Raw genomic sequence first — 16,757 nt, 5'->3', positions numbered from 1 at the left:
TGTCTCCTAGGCTGGAGTGCAGTGGTGCAATCTGGGCACACCGCAACCTCCACCTCCTGGGTTCGAACAATTCTCTGCCTCAGCCTCCTAAGTAGCTGGAATTATAGGAGTTTGCCACCATGCCTGGCTGATTTTTTTTTTTTTATTATTTTTAGTAGAGATGGGATTTCACCATCTTGGCCAGGCTGGTACTGAACTCCTGGCCTCATGATCCACCCGCCTCAGCCTCCCAAAGTGCTGGGATTACAGACATGCGCCACTGCTCCTGGCCTCTTTTCTTTTTTTCGAAATGGAGTCTCACTTTGTTGCCCAGGCTGGAGTGCAGTGGCGTGATCTCAGCTCAGCGCAACCTCTGCCTCCCAGATTCAAGTGATTCTCCTACTTCAGCCTCCCGAGTAGCTGGGATTACAGGCCTGAACCACCATGCCCAGCTAATTATTTTTGTATTTTTCGTAGAGATAGGGTTTCGCCATGTTGCCCAGACTGGTCTCAAACTTCTGGGCTCAAGCAGTCTGCTTGACTCAGCCTCCCAGAGTGCTGGGATTACAGGCATGAGCCACCACGCCTGGCCTGTCTCATTCCAATAAGGAATTATTAGCTTTTTCTGAGCACCACTGTGTGCAGGTGTCTTGCTCAGGTGAACTCACAGCAGTCTGCTAGGTATGGCTAGCACCCTGTGCAGAGGGGAGGGCCAGGCTTAGGTGACTGAGTGACTCACCTACGAATTACACAGCCTCCAGAGGCTCCACACTCAGGTTCCAGCCCAGAACCAGCTCTCCAGGGCCCACTCTGGGAAAGTTTATGAGTTGAATGAAGACGTGTCCAGGCCACACAGGAGAGGCATCCCAATTGTGGGTTCCTTTGTGTGATCATGAGGTAGCCCAGGTCACACATGGAGCCTCATGAGCCACACAGCCCCTGTTATAAATACACTAGCCCGGGGCTCCCCAGAGCCCAGCTCCAGGAAGTGGATTCACACTAGCATTTTTATATTTGGTTAGAGCTGAGGATGCCTGTACCTCGCTTCCGTCCACACCCTCCCACTCTCTGGATGCTAAAGATACATTCTGGGGCCTGCCTCGCCCCCACAGACCAGGATCCAGCTCTGTGAGGCTCCCCACAAAACCCCGGAAGCTCTGCAGGCATGCAGGGTGGGAGGGCTGCCTGTCTGAGCCAGAAGGGGCTTTTGCCTTTGGGGGCGTCAGGCTGCAGGTACTTCTTTCTGCTCAGGTTGCAGGGAGCATGAGAGCACTCAGGAGAGTTGCTCCCTGTACCTCAGGGCCCAGGGAGCGAACAGCCTCCATTTCATCCTGCCTTCAAAACTTCAGCGCTCCCAGCCCCAAAACACTCTTGATGCAGGAAAGGTGAGCCCAGAAATTGGGTTTAGCACAGGAGGGCTTTTGGCTTCACCCAGGAAAGAATTCAAGGGCGAGTCGGTGGTATTACAGAGCAACTTTTATTGAAGCAGCCGTGCACAGTGGCAGCAGAGGTACTGCTCCTTATGGAGCAGGGATGCCCCATAGGCAGTGAGCCCAGAGTAGCAGCTCAGAGGCAGTTCTGCACACATATTTATACCCACTTGTAATTATATGCAAATTAAGGAGGAGGTTATTTAGAAATGTTTAGAAAAGGGGTGGTAACTTTCAGGTCATTGCCATGGAAAGGGGCAGTAATTTCCAGGTGTTACCATGAGAACGGCAAACTCACTTGGCACCAGTGGGTGTGTCTTATGGAGGGGTGCTTTTGCCTGTTTCAGCTAGTCTGCAATCTGGTCCAGAATTCAAGCCCTGCCTCAGGAGTCAGGTCCCACCTCCTATCTCAGTGTGGTCACAGCCCTAACTAGGCAAATGAAGCACCCAGGAAGGGGATGGGGCATGCTGGGAGGGGCCATGATGTGTGGGGCCAGCAGTCAGGCCCTCTCGGTTGAAGTCCTAACACCAGTAGCGGTGAATGTGACCTTATATGGAAATAGTGTCTTTGCAGATGATCAAGTTAAGATTAAATCGTTAGGGCCAGCCTTAATTCACTATTATTGTGATTTTAAAAAGGGGAAATTTGGACACAGAAATGCACACAAGGAAAAAGCCCTGTAAAGACTGGAACTTTGGCCAGGCGCGGTGGCTCACGCCTGTAATCCCAACACTTTGGGAGGCAGAGGCAGGTGGATCACTTGATATCAGGAGTTTGAGACCAGCCTGGCCAACATAGTGAAACGCCGTCTCTACTAAAAATACAAAAAGTAGCCAGGCATGGTAGCAGGCGCCTATAATCACAGCTACTCCAAAGGCTGAGGCAGAAGAATCGCTTGAACCCGGGAGGCGGAGGTTGCAGTGAGCCGAGATTGTGCCATTGCACTCCGGCCTGGGCGACAAGAGCAAAACTCCGTCTCAAAAACAAAACAGAAAAAAGATTACAGCTTTGGTGTCACAAGCCAAGAAACTAACAGAAGCTGAAGAGAGGACTGAAACTAACCCTTCCCTAGTGCCTTCAGAGGGAGCATGGCCCTGCTGAGACAGAGTAGAAATGGGACTCGGCCCACCCCCACTAACGTGTTGTTCCATACATGCCCGCTGACCACTAGACCTTGCAGCACCACCCTCCAGGTGCCAGACTCGCTGACCATACCTTGCCAACTGTCTGAAATAAACTAAGATAAGCAGCATCTCGCCGTAAGTCTTACTCAGGGGAGTTGACTCTATCACCTGCTTGTGCACAAGGCTAGGAGAATGACCCTGGCCTTATGATAATACTGAAGTCCTCACCCAGGAAGGGGCTTATCTGCCATTTTCTGATCATGCAACATATGTGTTAGCATGCACCTGAGCACCCTTCACTCCACCCCATACATGTAATGACACTCACATAGCTCATAAATTATGCATGTCACCCTCCTTAAGACACCACAATGCATTCCCCTTGGGGAGTGAGCCAAGAATCCTTTCTCCTGCACTATCTCTCTTCTGCCCAAACTTTCGGGGCATAAGACTTAATAAAGCCTTGTCTGGGAAGTTTGCTTGGCCTCATATCAACTTCTGTTTTATGGGAGCCCAAGAACATGTGGTTGGGAACACTGCCAACATCTTTATTTCCAACTTCTGGACTTCGGAATTGTGAGACAACAAATCTCTGTGGTTCTAAGCTAACCATTTTGTGGCATTTTGTTATGGCAGCCCTAGGAAACAAATGCAGGCACGTTCTACTCCAACTGCCACTCTCTCCAGACCACAGCTCCTCCCCAAGCCCACCCCATGAGAGGCTGAGGACAGAAGCAGGACCCTTCACAGGCCACCATCACTGCTGGATGGTCACTTCCAGCCCTGACTGTCTGGAAGCTCCAGCTTCAGCTCTCAGTTTCCTGGAGCAAGTGGGAGGATGAGGACAAGGAGGAACAAGGGAGCTGGCCTCCCAGGAACTGTCCCTAAGCCTCCATCCTGCTGTCCCGAAGCTGCCCCTGAACCTCCACCTTGCTGTCCCCAGAACGGTCATTGAGCCTCCATTGTGCTATCTGTAGAGCCTGGAAAGCCCAGGGCTGGCCAAACCTCACCCCTCACTCCTCCTCTGGCCCCTCTTCCCAGCCATCAGCACTTTGGAACAGCCATGAAGCCCCTTTTAATCTCTAGAAAGATGCCTCAGGAAGGCACAGAGAGGTCACACCAGGTGGTCATGGTGCCTTACCTGTGTCCACTGGGCCCAGGCTGGCCCTTTAAGGGGATGAGGGCAGAAGAGCTGAGAGACCACACCCCACTTCTCAGAGAGGCCAGGGATAAAGAAAAGGGACAACGGAAGGAGGAACCTGTGGCTAGGATGCTGAGGGTAGAGGTTGCTCCCCACAGGCACTGAGCAGAGGGGTTGAGGGGGAGCCTCCAGCCTCCATCCAGACAGGACCTCTGACTGCTGCTAGGGGCCCCTTCTCAGGAGGTTCAGTCCCAGACAAGGGCTCCAGAGACTTCAGTCCATTTTCCCAAAATGGACATGATGCATCTGGTGAGTCAGGGACCTAGAATGTCCAGGACCGAGCCTTGCTGAGGACAGAAGGGAGCAACATGCCTTGGAGGTCCTCATGCAGCCCAGGCCTCTGGCAGTGACCATCCAGCACCCAGGCAACTCCTGGCTGGGTCTCCAGGCCCTGATGGTCACAGGAAAGGCTGCCGGCCAGGGCTGGGATGGGCCCAGGGCTCTGTGTGTTTCCTGGGAGGGCTGAGAGGTGCCATCCCCCATAGCAGCCCAAGGCACAGTAGTTGCTGCTGCTGCTGCTGCTGCTGCTGCCCTCTGAGTCTGGGGGAGCCGGCCTAGTGAGGGACGTGGGGGCCCAGTCCTCCTGTGGCAGATAGGCAAGCGTCTGTACCCTCCACTCCGTACACCCTGCTGGCAGCACATCCTCTGAGCACAGGTTCCCCGAGAGCCTGGTCCCAGGGCACTCCTGTTCCTCCTCCAGGGCCACAGATTTCCAAGGATGCGCTGGGCCACAGGTGAGCAGTGCAGTGGCCTCCTGGACGCAGGGCTCCAAGGCTCCTCGTGGGGTGCCAGCACAGTCCTGGCTCAACAGCACACCGGCCCTGTGGGCCCCCATCCAAGTCTGGAACAGAGCACGGGAGGAGGGAAGGGCTCAGGCGGCATGTTTAGAACTCATCATGGGAGCAGCTGCCTCCTTTCTGGCAAGCCTACTCTCCCTCCTCCTCCAGAAAGCCCTCCTGAGGGCCATACCCAGAGGCCAAGCATCACCTGTGTCTTGAACATTCTGTCTTTCCTCCATGTGCCAGCCCAACCTCAACATGGGACCCTCAGTCCCTTCAGGCCCCTCACCACTCTGCCAGCACAGGGTCTGGTGCTCACAGCAGTTTGAACCAAGGTACAGATGGTGATATCTGCCCGGGACAGAGCCAACTCCTGACAGCATGTGCCTCAGAGCCTTTCAGCAGCTACAGAGACTGGGCACTCCCACCTGACACGCACACACACACACACACACACGAGTCGCTGTCAGGACTGGTGACTTTCAAAGCGCTGGGCTATGGCCAGCAGACCTGGATCCTTCTGTGGGGCCACAGGAGGCCCCTGCCTCCAGAAAGAAGCTGTTCCCTTGGTGGGACCAGGAGCCTCCATCCCATGCACCACACACACCACACCCTCCATCACTGCACTGGCAGGTGCCCTGGTTCTCTAGGGAAGGGCTGGTGCCTGCAACAGGATGACAGTCCAGGGGACAGTCACAATCTGACCTGCTCAGCCTTGTCATCAGCTGCCTAGGCTCTTGACAGTCACACCTACCACCTTGGGGAAAGAGGGAGACTCTGCCAAGAGCCAGATGCCTGGTTCATGGTTCAAATTATATTTTTGGACAAAAATCTTGAAAACTAGGCTCCTCATTGAGAGAGAAAAGGATTTTTCTGCATAGTAAGCTGGAGCTGCAGTGTGAAGGGGATATCCTTGCTGCACAGGGCCCAGGGATGCCCTAGGGCACAGGGAGGGAAGATTCTGGAGAAGAGGGGTCAGCTTGGCCCAGACCCCAGGGAGGGGCCCTCACTGCGTCTTGTCCTTTGCCCAAAGTGAGGAGTCAGAGGGGAACAACCAGAGACCACTCACTGGAGCCCCCCCACCCCGTCCTCCCACCCAGGCGGCATGAACCACCAGCCCAGCAGGGAGGGGAGGGGCTGATGCAACCCCCAAGTTGCTCACTGGTGCCTGGGCTGTGGGAGCCCAACATGGGGGGAAGGGGGGAAAGTGCAGACCCCAATCCTCAGCTGTGGTGCCATCATGCGATCCGTAGGGACCAGGGGACCAGGCAGAGCAGGAGCCCAGAGGCAATGAGAGCCCCAAGGGCAGTGCACACACCGCAGACCCTTCCCCACGGCCACAGGACAGACACCTTCGCAGAAGGAGGAGGTGAGGCACATGGTGGGTGCAGACAGCCACAAACCAGAAGGGACAGAGATAAGTCATGAGAAATTTACATTTTTTCCATCAACAATGGAACTGGAGACCTGAGAACAAAAAGAAATGAGCGATGGAAAATAAAGCTAATTTTTCCCCATTTGAGACACGCGTATAAATTGAAATTCACTGAATATACAAAAAAGGCTCCAAGCACTGACAAGCCTCCCATACTGGCCGCCAACTCTCATGAAAGCCAACATCTTGGGCAGGCCAGAGCTCTGGGCAACCCCTGCCCCCCACGTCCTGCCATGGTCTCTGCACACACCTGGAAGTTCCCATTGTGCACTCCGTAGAGGGGCTGGAAGAACACCGCTGGAGAGGGCACGTTCTGGTAGAAGATTCTCTTCACCCTGAGGCCAAGAGAGGCCAGTCAGAGGCCTATGGCGACCCAGGTGGCCTGAGGTCACTGCAGAGGCTGAGCTTCCTTCCATCAGCAGGAGGTCCGCCCAGCTCGTTCCTGCCACCGCCTCTCTCCTATCTCATCACATTCCGACCCACTCTCAGGGTAGGACCCAACTGGGCCTCCTTGCTTAACGGCCACATAGAACTGATTTATACTGAGGCATGCATCCTTTACAGCGTGAGCTGTGATGGTGGATTCAGAACGGGGAGTTACCAGCTGGGTCCTCAGCCCTCAGAGGGAGCCAGTACCTCCAGGAACCCCGTCTTTGCCATCAGCAGAAGGTCTGTGGCTCCCACCCCACCCAGTGTCTCCCTGAGCACCAGACTTGCTGCCAAGGATCCACTGACCCTCCCACAAGGATGTCACCTGGGGCTCCAACCCAACAGGTCCAAATAGACTTCACCAACCTCCCCGCAAGGCTGTCCCCCATTTCCCCACCTCAGGGGTCACCACTCATATCTCATCCACCCCCATGTCCCCTCTATTTCCCCTCATAAGACCCTGCAATTCTCTCCACTTTTCTCTGTCTCCACTTCTTTCACTGGCTCATGCCAAATTGTCTCCTTGTGGGCACCCCACTGGCCCCCATTGGCCTCCAGCAGGTCCCCCATGTCCCCTTGTCCCAGCAATCTATTCCTCAAAACAAAAACTAGGTTGTGTCACACAGTTTCACACTTTCCCTTGCTCCCAGGAGAAGCCAAGCACCCTCCCACTTAGCCCCACCCAACACCCCTCTCCCCACACCCTCTTCCTCACATCCGCTGCCTGACATGGCCCCTGCACCCCATCTTGTAACCTTATGTGTGGTGCATGAGGCATGATGGTTTATTTAAGGAGGGCCCTTGTCCATCTTGTTCTGAGAACAGGGTACTGAGCACACCAGGTGCCTCAACTGTCCTTTTGTAGAACATGTGAACGAATGAACAAACCAAGCCCATCCAGAGGCAGGAGACTAGGACCTTGGGCTCTTGATCTCGGTGACTCTGGGTCTGGTCAGGACCAAGCTGCCCTTATCTTCAGCCTCTGCCTCAGATCCCCCTTCCCTTCTCTCCCCTGGCAACTTGACAACTCTCTACTGGCCCAGAGCGGAGACTTGAGAAGCCCACCCCGTCCAGGACCAGGCAGTGGAGAGGGGAGGGGAGGAACCAGACTAGGATGGCCCTTGACTCCCCACCCACCACACACTCACACATGCACACAGTGACACATCACACATACACTAACACATGTACGCCATTACCCACTCACACATGTACACACACACACACGTATCAGCTACCTACCTGGGCGAAAGCTTGAACAGGAGGTAAGTCAGGCCAATCAGCAGGAGAAAGACGGACACAGCAACAAGGGTGTTGTCTGGCCACCCCAAGGGTGGGATCAGAGGGCCTGTGGGCAGGAAATGCCCAGGGTTGTGAGCAGCCTCATTTCCAGGAGGCTCCCCACAAACCTACATGGCAAAGGTGCGCCGTTTAGTGCCCTGGGTCAAAGTGGAAGGTTTGTGATGGGCCGTGGAGGTTTGTGTCACCTGCTGAAGGACTTTGTGTGAGCCACACTCCTGGGCCTCACTCTTCCCATCTGCCACACAGTGGGTCATAAGGTCCGTGGGCCGTCTCAGCACTGCAGTGCGCAAGGGTCAGTCCAGCCCTCATTAAGGACACTGAGGTCATGTCCAGCCTTCAGGCAGGAGCACCAGCCCTAGTGTGCAGCCCTGCCACCGTCACTCCTAACAGGAGCCACTGACTACGGGTTCCCAGGAAGCCCCAGAGTTGGCAGGTGTTTGTGTCCTCCCTACAGACCTCAGACCTTCAGACGAAGGGGGTCAACTGGGGCATGGCTGCCTCAGGGAGGGGCTTCCAGGAGGCTGAAAGGGTGCAGGGGTGAGGTGATCAGGGGAGAGGATGCCCAGCCCAGACTCTGGAAGTGCAGCAGCCACAGCAGCGCCCACCTTGTCTCTGGGGAGCCTGGAAGCACACAGGCTGGCTCCACTCGCTCCACTGGCCTGTGTAACGCTCCTCCTCTACCACATCATCCTCCAGTGTGGCCATCTGGACACGCAGCCTGGCCTCATGGATAAAGCCAGGGTGCAGCTCAAAGGCTTCAAGTATGAGCCAGGTCACCCCGACAATGTGATCCCTGTGCTGGGCGTGCTGTGGGGGTGGGGACAGTTGGCAGGTGCTGAAGGTGGGGCTGGGTCCCTCAGCCCTCGAGAATACACACATGCATTATATGCTCATATAACACACACATGAACAGACCTGTGTTCACACACAGGCACACTCACCACATTCACGTGCACACACAGACAGAGAAGGCACACTCACAGTCACACACAGACACAGCTGCGTTTGCCCACAAATACACATATGCACACACAGGCAAACATGTCTACAGGCACACTTTCACACTCATCACACTTGCATGCACACTCATAAACATAAGTGTGTGCACAGAAGCAACTCACCATACTCACATACACACTCATACACATAGGCATGCCCATGTGCACACTCACACAAACACAAGGTACAGGCACACTCATATGTACACTTACATATAAACACAAACACGGGCACACAAACATGTGAGTGTGTGCACTTACATGTGTGCACACATAAACACATGCACACTCACCACACTTATGTGCACACACTCACAGAGACACAGGTGCACTCACCCTACTCCCATACACACACATAAAGCATACACATCTGCATGCCAGCATGTATGTGTGCACACACACCCTGCTCTACTTCCTCCCCTCCTCATCACTACAAGTTGACATCTCCCTATGAAGAGAGGGGAGTTTGCCCTGGACTGCTGTTCCCAGTAGAGAGGCCCCCAGGGAAAGCCAGCCAAAGTGTTACCTCCCAGGCCTCTTCCTGCTTCTTGAAGGCCAACTCATAGCTGAGAAGTGTGGTCATTGGCTCCAAGGCAGGACTGATGCTCCAGGTCAGGATGCAGTGGCCAGAGCTGACGTTGCTCTGCAAGTCAGAGGGTGGGTCCAGCTTAACTGGAACAGAGTGAATCCATGTGAGGCCGAAGCCCCATGAGTCTGGGTGTGTCAGTCAGAACACACAAGACTGGGGTCTGAAAGATTCCCAAGGGGAATGGTCAAGGCCCTCTCAGACCAGGCAGCTCACTGGGAGACTGGTCCGGGAAAGCCCCAGGCCGGACAGGACAGCAATGACTTCCTCTGGCCTCTGCAGCTAGACTAGGTGGTTTCTAAATCTTGCTTTCCCTTTCCTTTACAGTCTGCTGCTGGAAGCTTTTCCCAGCATCTTATTGGAGCCCTTCCTGGTATGACTGAAGTGCATTTCACATGACTCAAGTGCCAGCCCCTGCCCCAACTAGCAGCCCTGCATGTTTATTTCCTGCCAAAACCCTGCTCCCACAGTAACCATATGGGCCCTCCCCTCCCAGGGGCCAAGCCTGCCCCCAGCCCTGGATCTCACTTGGCAGGGACTGAGAACACTCACTGGGCCACAGGGGTCACAGGCTGCGGGGCCCTGCTCCCAACCCCCAAGCACCCAGGATGTTCTTGCGAAGGGGCCCCGCCCCAGACCTATAGCCGCTGCTCACCGTGTCTCCGGGGCAGGTACTCCGGGTCCACCAGGCTGACCTGCTCCCTCCCAGACATGCAGTGGTGGAAAGTGATGGTGAAATTGTCAGATGGCACGAGCACTGCCTCAGGTGGCAGCACGACGGTGCACTCACTGCCCCGCAAGATGCACTTATGTGTGCCACCAGGAGCCTGGTTGCTGGAAAGGGCATTTGTCAGCACCACGGGGCTGCTACACTGTCCTGGCATAGCTGCTTCAATCCTGGGGACCTCACCCTCATCCCTCTCCACGTGGGCATGGCCCTCCACGCTCACCTGGTGAAGAGGAGCCAGGGGCTGGAGCCCTGTCCCAGCTCTGGGGCAGACCAGTGGCAATCGATCCTGAGAATGTTGTTGGTGAGGCAGGTGAAGGTTCTAGCCCTTGGCCCTGGAGACAGTGACCGTTGGGAGCCCACAGTAAGTACTTCAGGCCAGAGCTGAGCTGGGGGATTGGGGAGGATCTGACAGCTGACACCCTAGCAGGGTAGTCACCAGTAAATGATCCCAGAATCTGTCCAGGGAAGCACTGGGAGGCCTGGAAAGTGATGGGCTCTGACCCACGGTACATGGGCAAGTCAGACCCAGAGAGGTGTCAAGAGGCTGAAGGAAGGGAGACTAGGGTCGGTCCAGGGACTGAAGGTAGGGAGGTAAAAGTAGGGAGACTAGAGACCGAGGTCCAGGCTGACCCCTAGAGGACACGCCCCAGCACAGTTTGGGCCAAACCTTTCCCTAGGGGCCCGACATCGGACAACCCAGTCCCCCAAACATGTCCTGGTTCTCCACCCACCTCATACAGACACTAGTGCCCAGCCCTCACCTTGTCCTTCCCCTGTGACAGAGACTCCCGAGCAGACACAGGTGCAGATGCAGGTGCAGGCCAGGAGCCAGGTGCCCATGTCTCGCCTCAGGGCCTCACTCTCCAAGGTCCAGCCTGCAAGGGACTGGGCTGAGGGCCCTGTGCAAATCATCCCTCTCTGGAGAGGTGTTCCCCATGAATTGCTCCCCAGAAGAGTGCTCCATGGGTCCCCACCTGCACTCACACAGTGTCCTGTGTCCTACCACTCTCACAGTGTCCAGCGTCCTGGACCACTGCCCAGGCTTTACTGATAAGGAACTGAAGCTCAGAAAGGCCATTTGACCCAGCCAAAGACTCATGGCACCCTCAAACTTAGATCCTGGGCTCTGACTCAGCTAGGTCTCCACGTCTACTGAGAAGACCCCTCTCTGGGACAGTCATCCTGTGCCAGCCCATCCCCCATCCCTGGGCCTAGGCCCCATCCTGCAGGGGAGTCAGGGTTGGGGGAACTGGTCACTACCAACAACCACCACAGGCACATTTTCTATTTTAATTCTCACAACAGCTCTATAAGGGAGAGGCACTGTCCCGATTCACAGGCAAGGAACTGAGTCCCAAGGACGGGAAATGACTTTCCCAGGGTCACACAGACAAACTCTAAGCAAATTTTTTTTTTTGAAATGGAGTCTCCCTCTGTTGCCAAGGCTGGAGTGCAGTAGTGCAATCTTGGCTCACTGCAACCTCCACCTCCTGGGTTCAAGTGATTATCCTGCCTCAGCCTCCCGAGTAGCTGGGATTACAGGCATCTGCCGCCATGCCCAGCTAATTTTTTTTTTTTTTGTATTTTTAGTAGAGACAGGGTTTCACCATGTTGTCCAGGCTAGTCTTGAACTCCTGACCTTAAGGGATCCACCTGCCTAGGCCTCCCAAATTGTCAGGATTACAGGCATGAGCCACCGGACCCGGCCTCTATGCATTCTCTCTCCCTTTTGTCTTCTTAAATAAAGACCCATCCAAGTATTCTGCCCCAGAAAGGTGGACAAGGGTGGCAGCAGGGTATCCATGCAACAGATGGCACTTTCTGAAGTCTGTCACACCCCTGTTCCAAGGTACCTGCAAAGAAGAGCACCACCAGACGGGCAAAGCCCCCCAATGCTGGAGTGTGAGGCCTGAGCCCCAGGATCCCTGGGGGAGCCAGAAATTGGCTAGAGATGAGGGGCTGGGTGTCAGGAAGTGCTTGGGTGTGGGAAGGCCGCTGACGCCCTATCACCCCATTTGCAACTCCAGATGGTACACCGATAGCCCCTAGGCAGGAAGCAGGGCCAGCCTGGTTATACAAGACTGATTACTGATAAGGAGGAGGAAAAAACCAGACACGCACGCAGACTACAGCACGCATGCCCTTAAGGAACCCGCACACCCTCAATGGGCATCAGGCACTACTCTAACCCCACTCTGCCCCACTCCCGGCAGCGTATCCAGGTACCCATAAGACAGTCCCCTGTTAAGACTGATGATCAGGAAGCCTCACTCTTTCTAGAATGGAGGGTGCAGCCTGGAACCACCGGCCGCAGCATGAAACACCGTGGCAAGTTCTCTGTAGCAGTGTCTGTCCCTTCTTGCAGCAGTTACTGGAAAGGTGGGAATGGGGAAGGCAGTCAGCCTGCTCTTGGGATATCTGAGGGCAGGGTTGGAGTCACCACCAGGACCTGGGGAAGCACAGGCACACCAGCCACAGCTGAGAGCTGACCCAGGCCCCAGAATGGACAACCACTGCCCCAGCAGTGGAGAAACACCCACATCTATGTAGAATCAGGCCAGGCCAGGCCAGCCACAAGCTAACCCAGGAGCAGATGGCTTGAGAGCAGGGAGTGGGATGGCTCCAAGCTCAGCAGGCCTCGTTTCTAGACAGGGAAGTGGGATGGTAGGGCAGGACCCACATGTGACACCTGAGAGCTACAAAGTAGGACTGCAGAGTTGGGTACAGTGACAAGGAGGTATGGCCATCTGAGGGGAAGGTCTCTGCTTTTCCTCTGCACTGAAAACTTACATCTGTACCTGGTAAGCTGAGCAGGGCAGGGTCACCACCCTCCTACAGATGAAGAAACTGAGGCTCAGAGACCTGGGACCTGCCCAATACCTGGCTGCTGACACCTCTGTTCTTGGCCCATTCCCACCAGCTTCCACATAAGCCTGTGAACTTCCTGAGGGCAGTGCCTGCGAGGCACCACTCAGCACATGCCCCAGGAAGGGTCCAGTTCTTCTGGACCATTCAGGAGGCTGGCAGCCATAGAGGTGGATAGGATGGAAGTTACTATTGTAGTGGACACTTGTCCAGCAAGGTCTTCTGTCTGCTGGGGGAAGAGGAAGAAATGCAGACTTTGGTACCCCAGAAGCAGCTGGAGCCTGGGGATACAGAGGCTGTGCCAGAAAATGGGGCTGGAAATGGGAGCAGGGGTCAGCTCCCTCTCTGGACCACATGAGGACTTCCTTCATCACAGTGGGAATCCCCAGTGCTGTTGGGCACAGAGTGTGTGAGGTGCCGACAGGGGTGGGGATGGGCAGGAGGCAGGAGGGATGGGGTCAGAAAGGCCAGCTGGAGGCAAGCACAGAGACAACAGACACCTCATAGAGAAGGTGCAGAGAAGGCAGGGTGGGAGAGAGATGGCACCAAGAAGCATTTTCCACACACTTTCAGAGAAGAGGATGAGGGGCAGTGCTGCATCCGTGAGGCAGATATCTGTGGAAACGCTGGGCCACAGCTCAGGAAGAAGTCAGGGCTGGACTCTGCACTGCAGAGGTATTGAGTGGACAAAGGCACATACCCAGGGCAGAGGGGAGCAGGCGAGGGTGGGTGGGAGAAGCACAGAGCATGCGAGTAGGGGTGTGTGCACCTGCCCTGACTGCCTGGCCCTGTGGTCAAGGATGGGGGAAGACAGGTCTGCCTGTAGCTCCACCCCATTTATAAAGCACTGTGGTGCCTTCTGCTGGGGCATGTGCTGAGTGGTGCCTCGCAGGCACTGCCCTTGGGAAGTTCACAGGCTTATGTGGAAGCTGGTGGGAATGGGCCAAGAACAGAGGTGTCAGCAGCCAGAGACCCCTGCTGCTCTGCTTCCCACTGTCCCCTCTGCCATCTGCCCTCCCCATCACAGGCCTGGTCCTTCATGAGGCCTTCCCCCAGTCCCCTAGTAGGCCTCCCTAGCCAGACAGAACCCCTGAGCCTGAGCACAGGCAACTGTCTTCTGCACAGCCCTGAACTGACAGGGCCCAAGGGTTGAGCAGTGGCCATGGGCCAGGGCTGGAGTAAGGGTATTGGCACAGTTCTCTGGGAGTCTGGAGGCGAGACGGGAAAATGATGTCCGTGCTCTTCCTTCTGTCTTGGTGAAGAGGTACCCACATTGCCTGCTGTGCCCAAAACGCCCCTCCCACAGCCTTGCTGCCCCACTGCAGTTGAAGGTCATCACTGTGCGGTGTCCCTACATGAGGCTCCTTGAGGCAAGACTCTGATCATATTGCATCCCCTGCATCCAACTCAACTGTTTGATAAATGTTTTCCAACCCCTGCCCCCCACGCAGAGGCTGCCCTTGCTTCTGGACGGTGTTCATGTTGTGGGTACCCAGGAGCGGGGCTCTGGGATGCTACTTGAAGACACGCTGAAAGGATACCCACTCTTGATACTTATCTACCTCATGTAGCTAAGCTCTGGAAAGAGGGTGAGCCCAGAACACCATAAATCACAGGAAGAGAAAATGGGGGCAGGGAGGGGAGAGGAGGATCCAAGCAGGGCCCACATCCTCCAGCTCGTCACAAGAACAGATTATCCAGACCCCAGGAAACTGAGAGGGCGATGCTCTTTCCAAAACAAACCCTCTCCTCCCCTTCCTCTGCTTGGCTGGGTTGACCCTCCCTCTAGAATCCCACCCACACCTCCCCATCCTCCTGGCTCCTCTTCTGCCCTAAAACACCCAAATGCCTCGGAGTTGTTAGAGGCTTTCCCAACCCTGGGCCTAGACCTCAGCTCCACCCCGTGGCCATCACAACTGAGGCCCAAGTACGCCCATTCTCACCCCACAAAGGCACCCCCACAAAGATCAGTTTAATCACTGAGGAAGCAGAGTTCCTTCCATAATTAGAAATTCTGCCTGACAAACTCAGTGCCCTTCCCTCCATCCAGTTGGAGCATGGCTACACTGGCCACAGTAGAACCCATGACCACCACAGGACTGGAAATTAGTTTGTAATCCTTGAGGTCAGGGCTGCAAATTTTGCCATCTCTAAGAGATACCCAAGGACAGGACACCAGAGGAGGTAAAGCTAGGGTGGCTCTCTCAAATGCCACGCTTCCACAGTGGCTCCCTGGGCCCCCAGTTGGAGGGCCACATGTCCCTCTCTGCCTTCTGAATTTCATGCTGACTTGAGAGGCTGGGAAGCCCAAAGCACAGACTCACCTTCCCAGACGCATCTGCCCAGTCCCATCACAAGTCTGAGGCATCCCCAACCTGGAGGTGATTTGTCACCCAACTGTCTCTGGGTGCACAGCAAAGACCCTCAGCCTGATTCAGGAGATAACTGCAGCAGTTGGTGACGTGAGCCTTGCATGACAGGTTCACACAGGCCGCCCACATCTGAAACCACAAGTGCATTACAGAGCTGCTGGCCCGAGCAGAGCTGAGAAGTGTCTGTCACCACTAATCTTGTAAGTCAGGGAACTGTGAGACATGACAAGCTTACAGTCCCCATGACATTGAGAACTGCCAGACATGGACTTCAGTGATTTGTCTACTGACTGGCAATTGAGTGCCCACTGTGTTCTTCCCAAGAAACACCACTGAGATGCATTAAACTGACCCCAGGAGGCAAGAACCTGTGCAGGTGCAGAGCAGTGCCCTTGTCCCCTTCTACACTTTGCCAAAACCAGAGGTGCAGCTAAAGCAACCTGTGAGCATCAGGGGTGGGGAGAGTATTAAATATAAAATTAATGCAGACTCAGTTGAAGAAAAACAATACAGAAGAAAAATTCTTTAACAGGGTCCCCTTTCACCTCCCCCAAGAAGTAGCCACTGTGAGTAGTTAGACACAAGTCCATGCAGACACTTCTGTTTTTTGGGGATTTTGTTTGTTTGTTTTGTTTTCTTTTTTGAGATGGAGTCTTGCTCTGTCACCAGGCTGGAGTGCAGTGGCGCGATCTTGGCTCACTGCAACCTCCACCTCCTGGGTTCAAGCGATTCCCCTGCCTCAGCCTCCCGAGTAGCTGGGACTGCAGGCGTGAGCCACCACGCCCAGCTAATTTTTTGTATTTTAGTAGAGATGGGGTTTCACCATGTTGGCCAGGATGGTCTCGATCTCCTGACCTTGTGATCCTCCTGCCTAGGCCTCCCAAAGTGCTGGGATTACAGGCGTGAGCCACCTCGCACCCGGCCTTTTTTTTTTTTTTTTTTTTTTTTACCGAGTCTCACTCTGTCACTCAGGCTGGAGTGCAGTGGTGCGATCTAAGCTCACTGCAACTTCGGCCTCCTGGGCTCAGATGATTCTCCTGCCTCAGCTCCCAAGTAGCTGGGATTACAGCCACCTGCCACCAAGCCCAGCTAATTTCTTTGTAGTTTTAGTAGAGATGGGGATTCACCATGTTGACCAGGGTGGTCTTGAACTCCTAACCTCAAGTGATCCGCCCACCTAAGCCTCCTTAAGTGCTGGGATTACAGGTGCGAGCCACCACGCCCAGCCAGACACCTCTTAAGCTGAAACAAATACCTATTTCTTAAGGACTCCTGCTGTGCTGCCATTTTGCAGCCTTCTTGTTCCCCTATGGTTTTGCACCATCTTTCTAGGTCGGCACATAAAACCTACCGCATACCTTTAATGGTAGTATACACCATGGTTTAATAATCCCTGCAATGTCTAGGCCCAGTGCCTCACACCTGTAATCCAAGAACTTTGGGAAGCAGAGGCTGGAGGATCTCTTGAGGATCCCAGGAGGTCAAGATTAGTCTGGGCAACAGAGTGACACCCTGCCTCTAAAAGA

The 16,757-nt window shown here is 54.9% G+C and overlaps 1 protein-coding gene across 2 annotated transcripts; it reads right to left on the bottom strand.

Moving 5' to 3' along the window:
* Positions 1-3,590: 3,590 nt before the first annotated feature.
* Positions 3,591-15,390, bottom strand: IL9R (interleukin 9 receptor). 2 transcript variants are annotated; one of them, XM_030807471.1, is made up of 9 exons: positions 15,184-15,390; positions 10,756-10,869; positions 10,215-10,326; positions 9,920-10,098; positions 9,205-9,350; positions 8,286-8,487; positions 7,621-7,726; positions 6,200-6,284; positions 3,591-4,576 (listed from the first exon to the last, which is right to left on the bottom strand). In XM_030807471.1, the coding sequence occupies exons 1-9, from the start codon at positions 15,209-15,211 to the stop codon at positions 3,998-4,000; spliced, it is 1,551 nt and encodes a 516-aa protein (XP_030663331.1). In that variant the 5' UTR covers positions 15,212-15,390; the 3' UTR covers positions 3,591-3,997. The 2 variants fall into 2 exon arrangements, with proteins under 2 accessions (XP_030663331.1, XP_004092619.1); XM_004092571.1 differs by lacking the exon at positions 6,200-6,284 and adding an exon at positions 12,271-12,365 and having other exon boundaries at positions 4,540-4,576; positions 9,205-9,321; positions 9,920-10,091; positions 10,756-10,899; positions 15,184-15,227.
* Positions 15,391-16,757: the final 1,367 nt, after the last annotated feature.

Source organism: Nomascus leucogenys, chromosome X (assembly GCF_006542625.1).
Source record: "Nomascus leucogenys isolate Asia chromosome X, Asia_NLE_v1, whole genome shotgun sequence".
In the NCBI taxonomy this organism is placed as follows: domain Eukaryota; kingdom Metazoa; phylum Chordata; class Mammalia; order Primates; family Hylobatidae; genus Nomascus; species Nomascus leucogenys.
The sequence above is the reverse complement of the archived record's forward strand: the minus strand, read 5'-3'. Positions and strand labels throughout refer to the sequence as shown.

Coding starts and splice junctions, on each gene's coding strand:
- IL9R (XM_030807471.1), bottom strand. CDS start 15,211: ATGGGACTGGGCAGATGCGTCTGGGAAG. Junction 8,488..9,204: donor AGCAGGAAGAGGCCTGGGAG/GTAACACTTTGG, acceptor CCACCCCCACAG/CACGCCCAGCACAGGGATCA. Junction 7,727..8,285: donor CCAGGCTCCCCAGAGACAAG/GTGGGCGCTGCT, acceptor TCCTGCCCACAG/GCCCTCTGATCCCACCCTTG.